Source organism: Periplaneta americana, chromosome 2 (genome assembly GCF_040183065.1).
Source record: "Periplaneta americana isolate PAMFEO1 chromosome 2, P.americana_PAMFEO1_priV1, whole genome shotgun sequence".
Classification (NCBI taxonomy): domain Eukaryota; kingdom Metazoa; phylum Arthropoda; class Insecta; order Blattodea; family Blattidae; genus Periplaneta; species Periplaneta americana.
The window spans coordinates 143,269,150-143,294,354 of NC_091118.1; the positions used below are offsets into that span (position 1 = coordinate 143,269,150).

A 25,205-nucleotide genomic window follows, 5' to 3' on the forward strand; every position below is an offset into this window, starting at 1 on the left:
AATCAATGGTCATAAAATAATTATTTTCTCGCTTAACCCTAGCATTATCACGGTTGGGAAAAAATTACCCACCCTTTTTATTTTCTAAATTTTTTTGAATTAATGAAATCTGACAGCTTTCACCTTTACTCTATTTGTCTCTAACATGATAAAGTATACACACATGTGTTCTGTTTTAGATTTCAAACAGCAGACTAATAATTTGAAGTATTTGTTAGTGGACAGATTTTACCTACCCTTGGCATTTCATATGACCTACACTTTTAAACATTTTCAAGTTTGAATTCTGTAATTTTTGTCCATTGTTGTAACTGTTGATAATGTCGTTAAGGTCGTTTACTGTTTCAATTCTCCACTTTACCATTTACTTGCAGTGTAGAGACTTGAGTTGGTAAATTTGTTCTTTCTTTATTGGTGTTTATTCAAATCTAGTAGTATTCAGGGATACAGAACATAGACATGAGTTGTTTTGTGGATAATAGCAGCCTTAATGTTTTGGGTGAAAGTGATATTATAGTGCTATTGGAAATTGATTTACCGGCGGAGTTGAAGAAAGAAAGTGGTAGTGAGGAAGATAATACAGAAGTGGTTAGTGGGGGTGAATCAAGGTCTATTTCAAGTACTAGCTGCCAACAAGAAAGCCGTTCACATTACGAAAATTAATGTCAGATGTGGAAATTGTGGACTTAATTTGTGTAAAAAATATTCAAATATTAAAATTGTGTGCAGGAGCATTTTACTAAAAGGAATATGCAGAATCACTGGAATGAAAAACTGATGTGGTTTTTTTAAGTATGAAACTTTATTAAACGTATTTTAAGTAATATACATAATTTAATTTGGTGGGAAATTTTTGCTAACTCTTGGTAATCCACGTCAGAAAAAATTTCTTGATAATGTTAGGGTTAATACTCATTGTAAAATATTTATTTTACCATACAGTAAATTATTTCGAAGATGATAATCACTCAATATTGATCTTAGACACAATTATTTTCTAAACTCTATTTTTCTTTTAGCTGCATGGAGCGATTCATAGTAGTGTATATAATACATATAGCTAATTCTAAAACAATGTTTTTTTCAGCAATTCTCAAACGAACGAAGCGCTATGTCTAGATGAAATTGATATCTTAAGAAAAAAAATTGTGGCTTTAGAGGAAGAAAATGAAAATTGGAAAGTAAAGTATGAAGACTTATCTAAGAAATACGAAATCATGTTGGAAGACATTAATAAAGAAAAGAAAAAAAATGGAAATCGTAAATAATAATTTGACAGACAACTTCACACCGGGGCAAATGAAGATAATAAATTCCGAAGAAAGAAGGAAAGTACAGTGGTCTTCGGAAGATATTGCCACTGCAATATCTTTAAAAAGTGTCAGCCCCAAGACATAGCGCTATGTGAGAAGAAACAATTTTCCTTTGTCAGCACATTCTACGTTAAGGAGCTGGGCATCAAATTTTAATTTAGATCAAGGTTTATTGTCTGTCATATTTTTAATGGAAGTCAAATCTAAACATTTGTCAGACTTGAAACATTGAACAGTTCTAACTTTCGATGAAATTTATATTTCCAACAAGATATGTATTGACGGGAAGAATCAAGAAAGGTTGGGACCTCATAGGTGTTGTCAGACTGTAATGGCCCGTGGTTTAGTTGGCCGTTGGAAACAACCTGTTTATTATGATTTTGACCAAGTAATGAAGCCCAGAATTATTAATGACATTGTCTCTAGTCTGTACAATGCAGGATATATTGTTGTCGCTATGACATGTGATATGGGTTCCGGTAATATGAGGTTCTGGTCAGATTTAAATATTGGATATGACAAGAACTGTTTTATGAAGCACCCTTATGATGATTCCTTGAAAATATTCGTGTTTGCGGATGCTCCCCATCTCCTAAAACTAGCAAGAAATCATTTTGTGGATCACGGATTCCATATCAATGGTAAATCCGTAGACAAATCATCACTCGAAATGTTATTAACTGCTTCGAACACAGAACTTACCATTGCCCATAAACTCACAAGGTATCATTTAGACTTGAAAGGAAGTGAAAGGCAAAGAGTTTTGCCTGCTGCTCAACTGTTTTCTAATACAGTTTCTAAAGCCATCGAATATCGTGGAGAAAATGATTACTATAAAGATGAAGGCAATGACTGGAAAAAATGTTCTGAAGTAATCAAGTTGTTCAATGACTGGTTTGATTTATTTAATGCGAAATCAAAGTACGGTTTCCATTCAGGTTGTAATGCTTTTGGTGTAGACAAAGAAAACCAAATTGCTTTGTTAAATAATATTACCCCTGTAGTATCGGCAACGACTGTAGGTAAACACAAAGCATTAATCCCCTTTCAGAAAGGAATTTTACTCAGTAACTCCTCATTGATTCAAATGTATGAATATATGGCATCTAAATATGACATGGAATATATTCTAACTTATCGTTTGAATCAGGATGTGCTAGAGAATTTTTTTCTTATATTCGTGGAATGGGGGGCAAATGACCACCCTTCTCCTTTGGATTTTAAGCACAGATTCAAATGGTATGTCATGGGTAAACATTCCTCAGCTATATTTACAGCGAATCAAACACACAAAGGAAAACACTGAATCGTGCTTAGTAAATCCTATAAAGGAATGCGATGAAGATGAAAGAAATGATGATTCTTGTCTCTCGAAACATTTTCTGGCACATACAAACAAGATAGTTAATAGCATGAACGATGTATGTGTAAATGTAGCAGAAGAAATTGCCTCTGATTCGTTTGTTAATCCGCAATATGATCCCAATCAACTTGAGATGGTAGAGTTGACGGATTTGCCAGAAATATCGTCTTTCGGAGACCACATTAATCAAGAAGGCTTGAAATACATAGCTGGTTATGTTGCTCACAGATTCCGCGACAAATATTCCAATGTAGGTAGTACGACAGGAAACGTAACGGGAAAGAGGCCAGATTGGTTGAGTTGCATATCCAAAGGAAACCTACTGTGTCCAAGTGAAGAGTTGTTGCAGGCTACTGTAATTCTAAATAAAGAATTTGAAGAAATTCTTGGAAATTTTATTGCCGAGGGCAAATTAATCTTTGACAGTCTAGCGGAGCAAGCTTCCCAAAACAATTACCATCCCACATGAAGTTATCCTGTGTCTAGCTCGAACAAGGATATATATAAGATTGAGAGATGTAAATCGAAAACTAAGTTTCGAAAACTCCAAAAGGAAGTTATTTCGAAAAATGTCAAAATTAATTAACGTTAAGAAGTGAAATTTATGGAATAATAATTGCACTTTTAAATCGATGATGTGCTTGGAATAACTGACATCGCACAGTGACATTTGAGCATTACCACAGTAAATTTACCAAAACTACGTCTTTGCCAATAAAGTGAATTGAAAATAACTGAGAATAACCAATTATTGCTTATATAATCCTTTCAATACAATTTTAAATATTTATTTTAAACTAGTTTTGCGATATGAACTATTAATAAAACTGGGGTACGAGATATTGCAATATTGCAATCACATCATCGATATTCCTTCTTAGTGTCAACATAAAATCAATTTAAATATTATTTTTCATAAACTGTATGTGTAATGTAAAATCAATTTGAATATTATTTGTCATAAACTGCATGTGTAATGTAAAATCAATTTGAATATTATTTGTCATAAACTGCATGTGTAATATAAAATCAATTTGAATATTATTTGTCATAAACTGCATGTGTAATGTAAAATCAATTTGAATATTATTTGTCATAAACTGCATGTGTAATGTAAAATCAATTTGAATATTATTTGTCATAAACTGCATGTGTAATGTAAAATCAATTAGAATATTATTTGTCATAAACTGCATGTGTCATGTAAAATCAATTTGAATATTATTTGTCATAAACTGCATGTGTAATGTAAAATAAATTTGAATATTATTTGTCATAAACTGCATGTGTAATGTAAAATAAATTTGAATATCGTTTGTCATAAACTGCATGTGTAATGTAAAATTAATTTTAGTAGGTTGCTTTATAGTTATTTTTATCTCACAAGTTATAATGCTGTTTCAATAATTTAATTATTTACTGTTAAATATAATATGTAGGGCTATTGTAGACGAACTGAAGAATTGTTACATCTAAATTTTGGTGAACTTGTTTATTATTATTTTTTTAAATTTAGATTCAGATTTTTTCGACGCGTTTTGTTATTTTAAATTCATAATGGAATGACGCTATTCACCTCTTGTAGGCTACTTAAAATTGTTTTATGTTTTAAACATACAGAATTAATAAAAGTTAGTGTATTTAATTAATAACATGTAATATTAAATGTCATTTTTGATTCTGGTTTCTTGGTATTCATAATCAATTAACCTACCCCACTTCCAAAACCATACGTAGCTGAGCTGAGCTAAGCTAGCAAGCTGCGAGAGAGTCTGTAATGCTTCCCGCGTGACGTCATCACGTAGTAGGAGAACGGGCGAGACTGCGCATTGCTTCACCATTATATTCCCACCACGGTAGATCAGTGCCTGTGACATTGGAGCATGTGTTCAGTGAAAGAAAGCCAACTCACTCCAGAATATACACAGAGTACGCAGCACCGCTCCGTCTTGTACAGTACAGTTGCAGAAGAGAATAATACACACATCCCTCTGAATTACTTTCTATCTTATTTAACTTCATTTCAACTATTAGAAAATTCCATTCAACACATATTGGGTTAGATTTATTATCTATTGTGTGTTTAGTCTGTAATTACAGTGAACAACAAGATGCTTTCTCAAAGTTTCGAAAGCGAATGAGTGTCTACTACTGTCTAGTATGGATTTGAATGCAGAAAAACTGCGAAACGTCAGTTGCATATGTGAAATATTCGACATCTAAATTATTTACAGTGTATTCGTCACCCGGCAGAATATTAGCTACCCGACAGGGTAAACAGTGATGTTTACAATCTTTCTGTATGTTATTTCATATTGAAGGTATACCGATAAGCTATCACAATTTGACTATAATTATGTGTGTGTGTTCCGCCTTTGCTTATCATACAATTAAAATGGTGAAACTAATAAATCATATTTTCATTAACGTTTTCGGTACCTAGCAGTTAACCAAAACCAACATCAGTTAAAGGAATTTCCAAAATTAACAATTTCAAATATTCTCAATTTCAAATTCATAAATTAATACTTAATCATTGTTACAGACACGCCAGGCGATACTAAATCCATGGACTTGACAACCTTCAATTTGTTCTAACAATACATCTATGGGTACAAATTACAGCAATACCATTAACTATTATAGAAGTGCCACAACATCACTTTCAACATAGCCATGTCAACGATACCACGTCTAGCTCAACGCCAATAAACAAGATCACCACAACTGCCGCATTCAACTTCACATCGGCAAACACCGCACAACAAGTGATCTCCAACTGCATATATTTAAAGTGATGCACAAACCATGTGTTTTTAAACAGTTTTAAATAGTGTTTTAAACAGTGTTTTAAATATTGACTGAAACATTTAATTTTAATTTAATTCTGATAGTATGTTGTACCAACAAATATTATTTATTCAATCATGGCAACACCTCATCGATATAACACAGTACGTACAAAAACACTGATTATTTAAGTTCACGATACATGCACCTAGAGGCTTGGTTATCATTTAGCATTATATACACACATGGTACATAGGTACCGAAAACGTTAATGAAAATATGATTTATTAGTTTCACCATTTTAATTCTATGATAAGCAAAGGCGGAACACACACACATAATTATAGTCAAATTTCTGTATGTTGTTTTCAACGTAGTTACTGCCTTTAACATATAGGGTGCTGAAACGGTAACAATCAGAAGTACTTTGTCATTCTCTATACCTACTTGATGGCCATAATAATTGTATTACATAATGAGAAATCCCACATATTGTAGAATTCTTCACAGCATTTATCACATCACACAACAGTAGGGTATGATCCAGCAGGGCCTTCCGGATCCAGAGCCCTAACAATCACATTGAATACATGCCGTCCAACAGCATCCGTCGTCTCTTCAATTGACACCAGTTGTGTTAGTTTACAACTGATCTCAGTGTTGTAAATTTTCTCGACATAGTACTTCCGTAACGTAGTCTTATGTGGAATTTTTCTTCTAGTGTATTTCTGTAAAAGCTCGCGGAACGCCGTATTTGCGAGTTTGTTAAATGGTATGTCGGCAGGTATAAATGCCTTACACATGTCTTCATAAAATGTTGAATTTGACATAGGATCCTTCTGCACATTTCCTTGTTCCAGCTGTTTATGTTTCATTGTACCTACGTGCCTTTGAACGTTACATTCCTTGATTTTAGCAGACGTAATTCTGACATTGCAAAGTTTACAATACAGATTGTTATTTAGAATGCAAAATACATCTGCACCATACTGTGAAACTAAATATTCTAGTTTCCAAAACGTGTTTCTTTCCTTCTGAGCCATACTGCGGAGCGCACTACACTTCACGACGGTTTGCATTATACTCGAATGAACTGTACCGCGGCGGTTGTGTCTCTCCGTACACACATACACTTGCGTACTCTGTGTATATCCTGTAGTGAATTGCCTTCCTTTCACTGTAAACATGCTCCAATGTCACAGGCCTATAGATCACAGATCCTCACATTCTAGAAGACATTTCGTCGTTGTTCCTGCAATAACTCCTATGTGCAGAATATAAAATTTTTCAATAGGAAAAAAAAAAACACATTTATTCATCCTATGGCAGCCGTATATAGGAGACTGTGAATTCTTACATTTTCGAAACAAAGAAATATAATTACATAAAGGAGACTTTATTATTTGCTGTATCACTATTTAAGTTATTTAATATAGCAAAAATCTGAAAAACGATAAATATGTCTCATAGGAGTTATTGCATGAACGACGACGATATGTAGCTTATATGTATTAAAAAAAAACTGAGTGTACCCCGGTCCCGTTGGCAAGTTAAATTTATATTAAAAATTCTGCCTTTACGTGGGCTTAAACTCATACTCTCCCGAGTCCTCTGTCTGCAATCTGCCGACAAAGCAAAATCAGTTCCGCTCTACCTGCGGATACTATTCAGTTATTTGCCTGAAGACACTAATAAAATTTAACAAGGGTAACATGACTTTCGTATCGGACTTTACATATATCCTACATCCCAGACTTCATCCTCGATCTTTACAGCATTTAGGCAAAAAGTGAATCATAATTTCCTATGTTAGATCCGTCCAGAGTTCTAACCATTATCATTAAAAGAGGTTTCACTGAGCGACCGTCATTTGTATAGATGTGTCTGATGAGATGATACAAAAAGCTTCCTACTTAGCAAGATTCAATCTCCTGTCACCTCATGAACGAGTGAAGCCCCGCATCTCGCACTGTACTACTAACCTGTCTAAGAAGAAACTGAACGTTTATCGTGGAAGAGCACGTGAAGTTACGGACACTTTCACGACACAGTTATCCCGTATGTAGTATCAGATCCTCCTCTCTACTAAATTTGAATCTCTTTTTCTACCAAAACCAATTTATTCTGTGGTTTTGCTCATTAATATTGAAATTCAAGTCTATTATGTACTGTACAGATCAGACTAATACATAGGGCTTATTTCCATTACAGAACACTATATATTTCGAAGGCAGGTCTGTGCCAGGGGTTCCCAAACTGCATGGCAATGCCTTGGGAAATCACGGCTATAAGGGAAAACTACAAATTGTAATTAGACTTCAGATTTTTACGTTCTAGATATTAGATTTTAGGTCCCTAAACAGACTCAATGTAACTATTAAATAATAATAATAATAATAATAATAATAATAATAGTAATAATAATAATACTTTATTGTCAAAACAAACATACATATTCCTTTTTTTAATATAAAATACTCTAGCACCCACAGAAATAGTTACATACTCGTGCTCAGGGGGCATTCCACATAATGTTAAGACATTTTATTAAACAACAGAGTAAAAAATAAAAGATAAATAAAAAGAAGAAAAAAAAGACATATCATAATAATTGAACTTTAAATTTTCTTTCTAAGCAGCAATTTTTAATTGATTTTTTTGAAATAAGGAGCATTAGCAAATTGTATGTCTGAGAATTTAGCTATTATCATGTCATAAAGCCTTGGACCGAAGTTACTACTGTGATTATATGCTACAGTTGTGGTACATATGTTGTCAAGCATATGTTGTCTGACCTTTTGGTTTTACAGACTCTAAGATCATATCTAAATGGCCTTTCATCACATTTTACTCAAAATGAATAAATATCTCTTATACTTACTATAATTAGTTGAATATTAAGGTAAACCGCGAGTGAAATTTGGAAATCTAAAACTATTCATCCAATCCTTTTGAAATATTTACCACATACTCTCTTAAATTATAATAAAATACTGAAAAATTTTGAAATCTTCAGGCTAAATAGTTTCTGAGTTACAAAATAATTTATATATTTTTCATTACGTCACAAAAAATATCCCGTATTATATTTTTTTTTTTGTAACGTGTTCGTTTTTTAAGAGATTCCCCACGAATACAGTTTTAAAATTTTGAATTAATTTTTTATGTATCTTGATTAATTTCGCAGGTAGAAATTGTTTCTTATGTGACTTCAAAATTGAATTAAAATAATCATAATACATAATTAAACGTCTGGGGCTCACTGTATAATGGCTGTCCTCTTTATCACTGTATAGAAATCTTTCTTAACTCACAGCAAGACAGAACATCTATGGTCTCTATTCGGTGACGAGGCGCTATTAGTCTACCACGTGATTTAATATGAATGGAAATTTAGCCACCGTTAATAAAGAATTCCTGTGAACTACCACGCAACTTTTCGTCGGGATTTTTGCGTTGGAAACCAGGTATTACTCGACCAAGGCCAGTGATTCCTGCAGCCCGGAGTCTTGCCGCTACTGCTCCTGCGTTCGTAATACCGCATCGCGATAGTTCACATTACGCCCGCGGCTTCACTTGCCTTGGTCGAGTAATACTGCCCTTGCAGTGTTTAGAGATGATCGCAGGTTTACCTCTGCAATAGTTTAAATTTCCCTTTATAACACAAAATTTCCCGCTGACAAGATAAAATAAACCTTTTCCTGGCACAAAGTCAAACTCGCACCATACAGTCATATTCATCTGCCAATCAGATTTGTCGCAAAGAGAAAAATCACTGCGAAACTGCTGTATAATTAGTCATTATTTTAAACAATTTTCTCTTTGCACTTTTTTTGTTCGTTTATATTATTATTATTATTATTATTATTATTATTATTATTATTATTATTATTATTATTATTATTATTATTATTATTATTAACATCATTATCATTATTATTAGTTATTTATCTTTTTGGTGGTTAGTGAATGGTTTTCAGTTGGATGTGAATCACTTTCAGTTGAATTTAAAGTAAAATAAAATATCAGAACAAATTTCACACACTCGAATGTAAAGCAGTAGGCCTACATTGTTCAAAATAATATAGATTATAGTCAAAGCACAGTCTAGTATATACAGACACGAAACTCAATACGTAGTAAATATGCATCCATAGATAGTTGGTAACCACTAGGATAGCGAAATATCGCCTCATTACAGACAATGCGAAATAGTACCGGCATAGTTTGAAATCTGCTCCTTCTTTTTGAATAGCCCTTTATTAAGACAGAGATTTGACGCCGCATGGAATTTATTGTCGTTCTTAAAATAAATTCCATTCAAAATACGGATGTTTTACAAGTGTCAATGTGACATTCTGTTCTAAATTGTGATCTGGCGTCATGTTGACCCCACGTCTTTGCATCACGCCTTAAATCTGTGTAGGGTAATGTAGAAAAGAGCACAAACGGATTTTAGACACGATTCTACTGGGGTATGAAGACTGTTGATTGAGACGAAGTAGGATATTTACAGAAAGAGAGAAGTTCTACACTAACTATGCACATCAAGAATGTGTATAGGTATGCCTACAGAAACTATTTGTGTTGCTAATTAGAAAAATAAGAGCAGAATATTATGAAATTAAAACTAATTTATAGCTACAATAAATTTTAATAAAAATAAACAGGTATACGTTAGGAAAATTAGAGAATAAAGTAGTTTTCTGAGCTTGGTTTCAACTACAGCACCAGGAAGGGAAGAGCAAAAAACTTGTAGATATAAACTTGTTATCTTACGAACACCAGATCAACCTGTTCATAGCACAACGTTTTTGAACGTGTAGGCCTATATACCAGTTAGCAGAGACTTCGATAACTTTGAAATGCATTAAAAGTACTGTTTAATTTATTCTTAAATGGTGGCAACTTCAATTCAGACTTGAAACCAATTATACGAAATTAAATTACCGTGTAATTTAGAACCACACATTCAATTACGTATCTAATAAGGCATTGTATTTAACGCTATCTTGAAGATTGGTCACGTACGGATAATGGGAGGAGCACAAAATGATTATAACAACAACATTATCATCTGAAGATTGTAATTTCAAAACTTAAAGTAATAATAGAAGTGCACATCTTCCCTACAAGGTTTTGGAAACGTGATACGACTTGGGTTTTAAGGAATTCGTGTCATCATACGTAGATGCCTACAAATTTTTTGTCACTTTGAAAACATATGCGATTGTACAGAGTGGGGAAAAACTTATTACTTTAATCCACACAAATTATAAATTAGATCATTATGAGAAAAATTTGTACATTTCTTCTGCTTTGGTGATAATAGTGATTATTATTATTATTATTATTATTATTATTATTATTATTATTATTATCATTATTATTATTGATAATAGCAAAAATATGCTATATATTGAACAGTAGTCAGTATAGCTCAACTGATGAATTGTTTATGATTATAAATTGAATTAATTTACTTGATATGAATTGTACAATTTTGTATAGCTTAACGAAAGTATGCTTGTAAATTGAATTAATCTGTTTACTTTGGTATTATAGGATGTTTGTATAGTTTGGCTGATGAATTTTATATGTTTTAAATTGAATAGTAATCTCTATAGCTCTACTGATGAACTGTTTATGCTTATAATTTGAAGTAATTTGCATGATATGTATTATCAATTTCTGTATATCTCAACTGATTGAATTGTTTATGCTTTTAAATTGAATTAACCTACTTTCTATGTATTATATGTTATAGCTCAAGTGATGAATAATCGTTTGGGTTTGTAAATTTAATAATCTAATTGGCTATGTACTGTATAGTAGAGCCATCGATGTAGCTCAGTCGGCAGACTCGCTGGCCTGCTGATCCGGAGCTGCGCTCTAACTTGAATTGGATCCCCCGTTTGGTCTGATTGATTGGTTTCTTCCGAGGTTTTCCCCAGCAGTGGGACTGATTCCGGGTGGTCTATGGCGAATCCTCGGCCTCACTTCACTTCACCCCCGTTTGGTCTGAATACCTGGTTGGGGTTTTCCGAGGTTTTCCCCAACCATAAGGCAAATGTCAGGTAATCTGTTGACGAATCCTCGGCCTCACCTCATCTCACTACATCTTACCAAAGAATTGTAAAAAAATGAAATTGAAGTTGTAAAAAAATTGTTAAAAATTGTAATTGTAATCTTGTAAAATTTTGACTTGTTCCACATCTTAAAGCTTCATTGCTAACGCAAGATCTATTGAATACAATAAATGAAAAAAGTGATGGCGTTCCTTTTTCGGAAACCAACTTTCCGAAACAGTTATTCATAATACACATTTTCCCGAAAGGAAATTCTCCCGTTAATAACCATTATTTCCGCATGAGAATTCATGGAAGTATAATATTTTTATGTTTCTAAGTATTGTTTACGTTACATTATATTTCAAGGGAAAAATTGATATCCTTTATTAACCTACAAGAACAAATGCAGTGAGGGTCTACAATAGTTACGTCAGAAATGAGAGCTACGAATCTGATATTGAATGGATTTGTGTTTTATAAAACAAGATCTGGAAAGCAGGGAAAAATTGATTGGGGATGCAAGCGACTTCGAACAAAAGAATGTTCTGCACGAGGCATCACCATCAGCAATGGGCGACTTCTTTGAGTGCTTAAGGGTGACGAACTGTGATGCTATTCTCATCATCCGAACTGAAAGAGCCAGAGCGAGTAAAACTATATATGAGGCGTTCAGAGCTAAAGTGGATCAAGTCACAAATTTTCATAATTCGAGTTTAATTCATTTTCTAATTATCTGAAGTTGGATCTTTTCCGAGCAGTAATGGATCAAGTCTTAATTCCAAGCATTCGCCGGTAGGTGACACCAGTCACTTTTGGCTCAGATTATTTGTTGACGATGTTCTGAGCCATAGTGGATCAAGTCACCAAAGCGTTGCATCAATTAACATCACAATTGTTTGTATTTTAGAAATCTAGAATTTGAGAATGGAGCAATAAAAGTATTGCTAGTGAAATTAGATAATCCACTAGAGCAAGTTAACTTTGAGTGTTAGTATCTCAAAACTACGTCTCATGGACTTGATCCACTTTAGCTTTGAACGCCTCATATGAGGAGTGCAGTCCAGATCATCCGGAACTTCTTCCATCACAAATGTTGCATAATGAACTATAACTTAGGCCTAATCAGTTTCTTCTGGTGTCAAGTTTTGGGAAAATTTAAAGAAAAATTAATCGAAGGAAGAGGAGTAATGATAAAAAACCCAAATCCAACATCACTAGAAGATTTGTTTGAGATTCCAAACATGTAAAAAAAACTGTTCAGGTGGAGAGCTTTATATTATTTGATTCATTTCTAGAGAAAAATAATAATGAAAACCGGATAATTATATTTGGCAATAATGAAGATCCTCAAGTGGTTTGTAGACAGCATGTTCAAAATTATCCCCTATATTATAGCCAATAATATAAACTGCAGCTATATTCTTTTTAATTATTGTTAACAATTCCACTATTAGAAATTAGTAAGTTTCGAAAGACTGACTTTCGGAATTTTGTTTTCAAAGACTTGAAAATAGGATTACAGTCTCTTGGAAAAATGGATTCAGAAAGATGTACTCAGTGGTGGTAGTGATGATGGTGATGATGATTTTTTATTTATTTATGTAGGTTATTTTACGACGCTTTATCAACATCTTAGGTTATTTAGCGTCTGAATGAGATGAAGGTGATAATGCTGGTGAAATGAGTACGGGGTCCAGCACCGAAAGTTACCCAGTATTTGCTCATATTGGGTTGAGGGAAAATCCTGGAAAAAACCTCAACAGGTAGCTTGCCCCTACTGGGAATCGAACCCGGGCCACCTGGTTTCGCGGCCTAATTCGCTGACCGTTACTCCACAGGTGTGGGATGGTGATGATGATGATGATTATGATGATGGTCATATGATAGTGATGAAAATAGTTACAGAAAATGATAAAAATTGTTGTAATTATGACAATAATAACGATAATGATTAGTGTGTAAGTATTATTATTATTATTATTATATTATTATTATTATTATTATTATTATTATTATTATTATTATTATTATTATTATTATTATTATTATTATTATTATTAGAAGTGTTGGTTTCAGACTTTGAACCCAGAAGTTAACTCACATTTAGGGTCTACTATTGGTAAAGAGGTGAAGGAAACATAAACTGTACAGTTGAAGAGCACTGTGCCGAAACAGACCAATCAGAGTGTAGTAAACAATATCAGGCAACGCGACCACGTGCACTATGAGCCAATAAGAATCTCACCGCTTTATTTCATAACCAATTAACCCGACTCTGCTTGTACGTGTTGTCAGAATAACATATCGACTATGTCTAACCTAAAAGCAATGTTTTGGGCCGGAAACCGCCAGCTATAATAATAATAATAATAATAATAATAATAATAATAATAATAATAATAATAATAATAATAATAATAATAATAATAATAACAAATCCAGATATGTAAGTGATTAGGCCTAGTAGTTACTCTGGAAAATGTTTATAAGTTATATCCAAGCTGTCTTATTGAAGAAGAGGAATGTTGTATTTTAGTTTAATAGCTGAATGATACCATCACGAACCTTCTGGGAAAACATCAAGAGGAGTAGTTATCATTTGGCCTGCAGAGAAAAACGAATAAAAATGAGTAATTGAAATGTTACATGAGAGAGAAATGAGTGGTTGGTGGAATCAATTACAAGCAGATGGCAAAGGTCACTAACCACCTGGCCGGCCGTGTAATTTATGTACACGCAACGCAAGCTAGAGGCTGCCTCTACATGATTTACTTGGGCACAACACAACCGAACCACTGCTCGTAGCATTCACAGCATTTATGTTGACGAAAAAAAATCCCTGTCAGATTCTTTTCACAAAATATCACAAAAACTGAAATATAGAACACTCTGGATTATAATAATAATAATAATAATAATAATAATAATAATAATAATAATAATAATAATAATAATAATAATTATATGGATATATTGTAGAGGATTTCAGTTTAAGAAAAATGAATTGGGCATCCATTCCATTCCATCAAATGACCAGTCGCCAAAGAAATGCCCACCTATCACAAAGGTTCTACAGTGTAAGTTACTAGGAAAGGACCATAAAACCAATGCTTTTATCTTTATCTTAACCTGGAATCCTCTATACCCATACTAAAAAGAAGCAAAATATTGTTATTTAATCATCAAAATTACTATGGCATTGCTTCTTTCAACGGTATGAAGAAATTAAATGTAAAATTTATCCATTTATATATATCGTATGCTTTTTTTTTTTTTTGGATATAGGCCATAGGGATTTAACATTGCCATAAGAAACTTACGTATATAAACAATGAAGCAATAATCAGTGGGCCAAGTTTAGAAATTAGAAGAGTTTGGCAGTTTGTAAAACAAGAAAACATCAACTTTGACTGAATGAATGAATGTTAGCCATGATGTCCCATGTTGGGCACAGGCCTCCTGTGATGGGGTTAGAACCCCCTCGACAGGGATGGCTCAAGTGTACTCGCTTGGTGAGCCAATCCAGGCGAGCTTGTCGTGTACACTACTTTTGTGACATGGTTAATAATCCTATTAGACTTTAACTAGTCTCAGCACTCTGTTCTTTGCTCATTTTTTCTTGCATTATACACATTATACTGACACTGGCACTTTGACAAACACTAATTGCTATTTACACTATTTATCTGGCACTTTCTCAACACTGACTTTACTATTTACAAAACTTATCTTACACTTTCACTAATACTGACTTTACTATTTACAATATCTTAACCCTGATTACGTTATCTATTTACAATGACCTTCCCTAGTTCTTTCCACAAAACTCTGTTCTTTGCTGTCCTCGACCATTGTTTCCCCGCCTCTTTGGTAAACATGTCAGACCATCTGAGACGTGGTCTTCCCTGCCCTCTCTTTCCGACGTAGGGGTCCCACATCGTTGCTGCATGGGTCCATCTTGCCTGATGTAGTCTCGCCACGTGCCCCCCCCCCAGGTCGACTTCGTTGCCGTGGCTCGTTCTGCTGCGTCAGTAGTGTTCGTCAGTCTTTGTAGTGTTTCGTTTGACTAGTAACCATAAATGATGTTTTACAAATTAACAAAGCCTACTAATTTCTAAACATGGCGCGTTGATTGAGTTATTTCTTCATTGTTTTTATACATAGGTTTCTTGTGGTAATGTCCTATAGCCAGAAAAATCCACAGTATTATATACATAGTGGATATAGATTAAATAGGGTGAGTTATACACAAAAGTCTAATATCATTGCGATCTTTTAATTTGTGAAGAGGAGTTGAGAAAAGCGACATTTTTAGCTGAATTTTATAATGATTATTCCAGGAAAACGTATGAAGTTGTAAAAGGTATTTTGGGGATTTTGTAGAGCAAATACCAGAAAATGTGTATTTCATACATTTTTTACGCACAGCAAGTACCAGCATATGTGTTCTTCATAGGTTTGTTGCATAACTTTGATGACTGACACCGAAGAAGAAAAACAAGAAGAAGAAGAAATAAGAATAGAATATGCAATACAACATCGTTTCTAATGATGACGACGCTGTACTAAATTGTACGGTATAATCACGGCCAACAAGACTTACACTAAGTGTGCTATTTAATATATGTACCTAATTTCTGTCTTATTAAAATTAGATATACGTAAAATCTGTTATACATTCAGTGGAGCTCCCGCTATACAGGATGATTCATTATTACGTGTAAATACTTTGCGTGTGTATTGTAGAGATGACACTAAGACTAAAGCGTTCTATACAACTTTTTCTCAAAACCTTTAAATCCAGAGTTACAGTAGATGGCACCTACGTCGTAGTAACTGCATAGGCATTACTGTTCTCCCACACATTTGGTGTGGTATTGTGGGGAATCAGTTACTCGGACCTCGAGTTCTACCTCCGCGGTTGACTGGGAAAATCTACCACGCATTCTTGGAACTCGAATTGCATGATCTGCTACATGATATCCCTCTTGCAACGCGAGTGAACTATGGTTTATGCACGATGGTGCTCTGCGTATTACTGACGCAACGTAAGGGCGTATCTCTATGTTGTGTATCCAGATCAATGGATAGGCCACGCAGGGCCAACTCCTTGGCCAGTCAGATCACCGGACATGAACCCTCTGCCTTTGAGGCCGCCTGAAGTCGTTAGTGTATGCCTCCGCTGTACTTAATGTAAAAGTACTACAACAGCGAATTGAACATGCGTGTAGAATTGTTCGTAATGAGTTGAACGGGTTGTGTAACGTTCAGAGATCACTAAGGCGGCGAGCACAGGTATGTCTTCAAGTTGAGGGACAGCACTTTGAACATGCATTACACTAAGAATTATGCAAATGTGTAAAGTCTAGAAGAAATTGCTTTACATTCTTTACTGTGTTTAGTTTTAGTTAATAAAACGTGCGTAAGTGGACTTCCGAGGATATGGTTTTAGTGACTTTGGTTGTTTTTGTATTGAAGTCCAAATGCAACGTACGAAAGTGATAATTAGTTTACATTTGGTGTGTTATCCTTTCTTTGTTTGGGAGCGCAAGTTTCACGCAAAATGACGTTAACTCTGGAATTAAAGGTTTTGAGAAAAAGTTGTATAGAACGTTTTAGTCTTAGTTTCACCATTACACACAAAAAGTATTTACACGTAATAATGAATCATCCTGTATTTTTTCTGGAACTGTCAAGATTGGTATTCAGGCAACTCGCAATATAATACCTAACTTATATTTTCCTTTCTACATCACACGTAGCTGTCTATACCTAGCTGTCGACACATTATTATAAAAAGATTCAAGTTTGTGCTGCTTGCCAAGTTAAGGCTGCAGATAATAGAAACAAAATATCACATACTATAAACATGTTCTCAAGTGTATCATGAAACTTCGCATCTCCAACGTTTTAGAACTACACACACGTGTTCCATCATCTAGGCAAATGACCCTAATTTTAACTAAGTTCTTACGAAGTGATCATATAAAATTATTTAAGGTGCATAACAGAGTAAACGTAAGCGCTCGGAGCAAAATCTAAGTTAGTACGGAAATTCTGTCACCATCACACTACGCGGAATCAAACCGCTGTCTCTTCGAATGAGAAGCTATGGCTGAAGATGAAATCAAAAGCAAATGTCGCCACAGCTGTCACAACCATTTCTTTTGTAGCTTAGTTTTTGAAGATCGCTTAAGTGAAGGAGATGGTATGGAACGCCGTTGCTCTCAGGCAATTACGGTAGATGTCCTCTTTATGACGTTTTGAAGTAGGACTTCTATGGTAACCAACTTACCGGCTGTTGTTTGCATAGTCCCGCCCCCGCAGATGTCACAGCACGCTATGAATAATGCTGACAGTGCCAGAGTATTCCAAACTCATGTTTAAGCAATGCGGTAACTAGGCTTCAAAGCCTATCAATACAAGGATTTGTGTTACCTACACACACATTACATGATGCAAAAGCAAATGTTTTCAAATTGGGTTTTACTAATTCGAAATTCAGTAAATTCCTAAAACTCGAAATAATTTTATTATTTTCAAAATATCTTTATTATTTCAGTTTTAATCAGATGATTTAATCATAAAACAGAAAAATGAAGATGACTGACAGAAATCTTTACATGAATTAAATAAAATATGTAAATTATATCACTTAAAGATATCGGTAAAAAAAACAGAGACAATGGCATTTAGAGGAAAACATCCATTGAGGTCCAAAACTATTTTAGAAAATCAAAGTATAGAACAGGTGTCTAGTTTCAAATATTTGGGCTGTGATATTAGTTACAATATGGAAAGAGACTTTTATTCTAAAATAAATAAATTTCAGACGGTATGTGGAACAATACAGAGAACTTTCAAAAATAAAATTAAAAAAGAAATAAAAGTAAAAATGTTTAAAGTTATGGCGATTCCCACAATATTGTATGAATGTGAAACTTGGGCTCCAACGAAAAAACAGAAAGATAGAATACAGACGGTGGAGACGAGGTTCCTCAGACAAGTCAGAGGATGTACAAAACTTGATAGAATTAGAAATGAGCATATAATAGAAGAATTAAAAGTACAGCCTTTATTGGATAAAGTCACGAATGACAGACAAAAGTGGATTGAACACATGAAAGGAATGAGTAAGGAGAGATATCCATTGTTAGCAAGAAATTATCAAGCAAGAGGAAGGCATGACGTCGGGAGACCTAGAAAACTTTGGGCTGAATTATTATGAAGTCGGAACGGGCAATTGCCTAATCCTTGGAGTGACGATGATGATGATGATGATCAGATTTTTTTTTAAATTTTTGTTATCAGCAGAGTTGCAAATTTGTATAAAATTACAGTACGAATTTTGTTCTCTCTCTCGTCGAGCGATACAGAATGCATATCTCTTTGCGAATTAAGAACATTAATTTTGATAGACTAATATTTTTAGTTGATTATTTAATGACGCTATATTAACTATTCGGTTATTTAGCGTCTATGGAATTGGTCACAGCGAGATGGGATTTGGCGAGAGATACATTAATATTAATGTTGCGTATTTTTACACATCTAACGAATATTACATATATGAAATATGAGTTATTTTTAGCCAGAAAACATGACAAGAAATATTATATTTTGTTCCTTTTTCTTAAATAGCCCTATACTGTCCTTTCCTATCAGTAAACAGAGATTTTTATGTTCCTCTTATTGTATTTGTAACCTTAGCCTTGAGATTTCCACTGCTTTATTGTGGGTGTTATTATTATATGTTGTAAATGACCCACATGAACAAGAAGAGAAATACTGCAGTGGCTATTTCAGACTTCGGGGAGAAAAAGTTAGTACGTAGGGTAAGAATTGCAGATGACGAGTAAACCTATATTTGGGCCTAATGAAGTGATTATTTAAATCATTTCTTAAAAATGGTTTGTAGACCTATCATTCACTGACAACTTAAAGTTGTTCAAATTCCGTGAACATAGAGAGTAAATCAATTATAAGAAAAAAAATACTCTTATAAAAAAGGATGCACAAGATTAGATCACATAAAGAATGAAGATATACGGAAAGAACTACTGATTTATAGCCTTAATGATAAAATAAAGGAATATCGCGAGAACTGGTTTCAGCACATGAATAGAATTTCGGACACAAGACTACCCAAAATAGTGTTTCAATCCAAAGCAACAGGGACAAGGGACGTGGGACGACCGAAGAGCTTTGGAAGGAGAAATTGTGAAGCCGGAATAGGCGAATGCGCCTATCCCGTGAATTGCAGAATAAGAAGAACAAGAAGAAGAAATATTCTTATAACATTGTCTATCATCCGTTGTTAGTTTTGGAACAAGTTTCGTTTAAAGATTTAAGTAATCGTATCTACAATTGTACCGTTCTTCACAATTATTATTATTATTATTATTATTATTATTATTATTATTTATGTAATGTGTGTGCGTGTGTATATATTCATTTATTTATACATTCTTTAAAATTGTGTAGGATCTTTGGCTAGGCAGCAGTCCGTTGACTATTGCTGAGTTCCTATTCCTATTGTGTGCTACAGATGGCTTGTGTTCATGTAGACCTAACTGATGTATATTTTCGTCGTTGTTCCTGCAATAACTCCTATGTGACATATTTATAGATTTTCATATTTTTGCTCTTTTAAATAACTTAAATAGTGATACAGCAAATAAAATCTCCTATATGTAAATCCATTTCTTTCTTTTAAAAATGTAAGAATTCACAATCTCCTATATATCACTGCCATAGAGTGAATATATTTTTTTCCTTCCTACTGAAAAATTTTATATTTTGCACGTAGGAGTTATTGCAGGAACAACGACGTTTTGTTTTAATGTTTAGGATACTATTGAATGAGGCACCGAAGAATCATAACATGTAACTTTTCAATCCGGAATTTTATTTATCTCTGGGACTGGGGGAAACCACAAAAAAAAAAAGTTCGATTGGCCACCAACCACGGGGTTTGAACCCGGAACCTCGCCAATGCGAGTCTCAAACTTTACCATCTGAGCCACCTCGCCTCCCTCGGTTACAATATCTTCTTCATTTATGTGTAATTATGTAATATTTACGGAGTTAATTTCTTTACCTATTTTATCATATATTATGCAAATTGTACTACGATATAACGATTTATTAAAAATATTTTACTGACATTTTCATGTTCTTTTTTTTATTTAACAGAAAATAGACGGGGTCGTTAACTTAATTGGTTTTACAACGTACGGAAATAGACAAAAAAACTATACAGAATATAAACAATACAAGCCTCTACATTCGTGTACATGGTACAATACATTTCAGCAAATAAAAATAATATTAATATAGTTTAATTCTATCTCGAAGTTACATTTTAATATAATGAAGTATCACGGATTTGGGATGGATAATAGTCACTGGTCACATCATATTAGATTACATATTTATTTTAGTCTTTGCTCACGGGTGCCCAAATCCTGATCAAGCAGGGAGGGGTCTACGTTATGGAAAATGTTATTGATAAAATTGAAGCGCTGGTCTCGTGACACATCACACCTCTCCACTAATTGAGTGAACGTCACGACGTTTGTTAACAGAAAGTCCCATCCAAATATGTCACGTAACTGCAAGTAATTTACTTTCATTACTGATATCAGCTGTGTAATGCCGCCGATCCTGTTAGCTACTGCCATGTGACCTTGTTCAGTTGGGTTTGTCAACCCTGCAATGTGATTCACTTTTAAAAGCAGTGACTTGCAAAATTATTATTGGATAGAAAACCTTTAAAATTATTGCTATAATTGCTATATTAGTAGACTATGCAGTAGCATCTGTAAACAGTAAATTTGGCTGCTTACATAATTTATACTCTCTATAACTCTTAGATTTAGAATTTTTAGGGTCTAAAATTAGTTTTTAGATACCTAAACTGGGCCTAAAGGTCATACTATCTAAAGTGATCTTTCATCACATCTATTTTTTTTTCTCTTGTACGGAGGAGGGATCCGAAGGCTTAAGGCCCATTCACAATGAAAATTAAACATAACCGTAACATAAACACAGAAGTTTGCGCCCAGGCTACCAAATGGGATCATTCACAATGATTCACATAAGCATTGATATAAACATTACCGTAAGACGTTAACATGAAAGTTTGCAAACTCCAAACTTTCATGCTTATGCTTACGTGATTTGCAAACAGAACACAATCGTGGAGCGCTGAAGTATACGACAGAATATGAGTAAATGGCGTCGTTGTTATGTTTCCATGGTTACCAAGTATGTTTGCGGTTATGTTTATGTTCCCATCGTGAATGATCTTGATTTACCGTAACGTTTATATTCTTAAGTTAACGCTTACGTTATGTTTAATTTTCATTGTGAATAAGCCTTTACACTGCAACCTGAGACTTATTGTGCTCGCCACTCCTATCCTGTAACTTACTGGGTAGCCGAACGGCCACGCTCTTGTACAAGTACAGCAAACCATACCGTGAACTTAACCTAGGCAGTGGTATGAATGATACTGATATGTGAATTAATGACAGCGAAATGAGTCTGAGATCTAACGCCGAAAGTTATCCAGTAATTCTGTTTCAATTGGTTGAGCGAAAACCCCGGGAAAAAACTCAACCAAGTAACTTGTCCCAATCAGGATTTGAACCCGAGTCCGCTCGTTTCACGGTCAGACATGCTAACCTTCCTCCTCAGCGGTGGGTCTTCTTCACATCTTACTCAAAATTAATAAATATCTCAAACCTACTATTATAAGCTGAGTATTAAGTGTCTTATAAAAATGTTGTACTTTAGAATTGCCTGAAACAATAATTGTGCTTTTTCCTAGGTGTGTATATTATGGTATATTATAATGGAATAGAACTGAGTATAGATGATGAAAAACTGATATCTAAATTTACATTAAGACTAATTCATTTCAACCACATGTATTTTTCATAATTTGCACTCGTAATACACAACCAGTAACCTTCTTTGCAAATCCTCGAGGGACAATTTAGACTTTTCATCTATTTGCACAAATTCGTAAGAGAAAATGAACGCTTGTCTACTGATGTGGTGGGAGCATGCTCAAATTTTGGAACTGTTTCTACTGGAAAGTCACGCTTTCCTATTTTGTTACAATTCCCCGACATAACATTCGCTGCTGCATTGAAATCACTAAATCCAGGATTCTTCTGGAGAATATTCTTTTAGTTTTTCACGTGTAGGCCTACACATTTTTTTTCTAACAGGCTCGAATGCCGATTTAAATTTCTCTCTATCATGAGCTAAAAGGTGAAGTTGCACATAAATTGGCTTCCCTGCGGTTTCTATAAAAGCAACCACAACAACCAAAAACGTAAAATATGACGTGACGTAAGCCATTTCGACATGAATGGAGTCATCCTTAGCACAGAATATGTAAGTTACCTTGTTTTCCGAAGAGGAAATATAGTCTGCTACTTCAAGATGAAGCGAGTTGATTTGCAATGTTGCAAAGAAAGAGACAGAAACAATTAAAATATTTTAGAACAAAATAGACTAAAATAAGTTCTAATGTCAAGCTGGATATTTTTTGGTTTCATGAAATTAGTAGTATTACTTATAACTCATGAAACGTGTTAATATACAACTTAATATGGATCCATCCCTTCAGGAACAATATAGGCTAAGTTTTTAGCTAAAAACCTATGTCTAATAATAAATTATAATTCTTAAAGACAACGACAGAAAAAATAGAACTACCAAAGAAAATGGTTAAATGGTTGATTTTGACAAAAAGGTCTTTCTAGATTCTATTAATCTGGAAAAGCGAAGAACTCCATCTATGAAGAAAAAGCACACTAGTAAGGCGAAATTCATTACCCCGATGATACGATGATAATCAAGGATGATAACCAGGAGATTTTAATTTCGTTGTGGGTGAGAAATGGCCGGTAAATTTTGTCTGAATCCGCCTCACATAAATAGAGCTTCTTTAAAATGCGTTAACTCTACTATACGAGACTACAATCTTTACTTCTCTTTCGAAGAAAAGAATGTCGGTGACAAATTATCGCCCTTCAACTCGAGAACCTGGGATACAGTGACGAGTAGAGCATCACGGAAGACGAATAAAATATGAAATGACTAATTCTATAGTGCTCGGGAAAAATGGCACAAGTCAAAAATGTTAATTTTACAGGAGAAGAAAAAAAAATGTCTTCACAATGGTTTATGTAGATTTGATTTACTTCTGTATGAATTATTGTAATGGGAGAACGTCTCTTTTCCCAGCGAGCAAATGTTCCGTAAGTTGTCAATAAATTAATAAAAAAGTTTGTGGAAACTGACCTATGCCACTTTTCCCAAGCATTGCAGAATTTTAATTCCATGTGGTCAGAACACTGTACTACAGGTATACCGATGATGATGATGATGATGATGATGATGATGATCCCCACTTACCTTGATAATCATGGTGCAGTTGTTGAGTTTCTTCATGCACAAAAATGTCCTTTATGAGTAACAGTGTATCACGTAGTGGCACAACATTTCCAGTCCATCACTTGTGTAAGTAAAATATTTAGAATAAAACGCTAAGCTAGTGTTTTGCGGCAAAACTCTTCTTAAGTCACAAATGCACAATATACTAAAATCTAAAAAAGACCATCTGCTTCTTAAATTTTGTCTTACACATTCACAAACATCTTGCTACAGCCTCTTCATTGCAATAATTTATGATTTCTGGAACACTTCAAAGAGTCACTTGCACACCAGCCAATTCAAGCACGGTATTTGTTCTTTTTGTAAACTCACTGTTTTCTTCACTTTCCTTAGTAAGGCACTATTAAGAGTACAGACACTATTGTCCATTATTTTCGTGTAAAAGTAATTCCGTTCTTCATGCAACTATCACTAAATCTTTTTCAGCGTCTCGGCTCCTTCCAGGTTGGAGCGTTCTTGAACTAGCAGCGCACTCTGTCCCTCGCAGTGTCAAGGCCGGCTCGTCTCTCAGGCAGGCAGGAAGGAAGGAGGCAGCCAATGTACCACTAAACAACATCAACTTCGAGACACCTTAGAGAAATACCCGTAAAAAGTTGAGGCACAAACGTTTTATACCTACTGACCTAATTCTCGTCTACCTTTGCACGTTTGCTTTTGTTCCCCCGACGTTTCTCTTTCTCACTCGCTACCTGCTGGCAAGGTTTGGTCATCATGAGTTGCGATGGTATGTGTACCCCTTCCCCCCGCCTGCCGTACATGGTATCTTCTTCTTCCTCTCCTACTTGTCTTCCGATACACCGGTTTGCATTTTCTCTTTCAAACTCAGCCATACTTGGCGGCGATGGAATCTAATGGTGCTGTCTGTCCAGCTGCACGTGAACCTGAAACACATACAAAATCGAACTGAGCAGGAGCGCACAGACGGATTTAACAACACATGCTGTAATAATAATAATAATAATAATAATAATAATAATAATAATAATAATAATCATCATCATCATCATCATCATCAACATCACCACAGGCTACACGGTTTAGTCCTTGCGGTCTATTCCGTCTCCAGAAATACAACTAGTCTTTCATCGTCATAATAATAATAATAATAATAATAATAATAATAATAATAATAAAATTAATAGTAATAATAATACATTCATTTAGGGCCATATTCATAGATATTCTTAGCGCAGG

The 25,205-nt window shown here is 34.3% G+C and overlaps 1 protein-coding gene across 1 annotated transcript in view; it reads right to left on the bottom strand.

Moving 5' to 3' along the window:
* LOC138694630 (mucin-2-like) overlaps positions 1-24,827 on the bottom strand; it is a 198,323-nt gene extending 173,496 nt beyond the window's left edge. The window contains exon 1 of the mRNA XM_069818547.1: positions 23,973-24,827. Within this exon, the coding sequence (XP_069674648.1) occupies positions 23,973-24,008 (36 nt within the window). The 5' untranslated portion in view covers positions 24,009-24,827. The remainder of the gene's footprint in view (positions 1-23,972) is intronic.
* Positions 24,828-25,205: the final 378 nt, after the last annotated feature.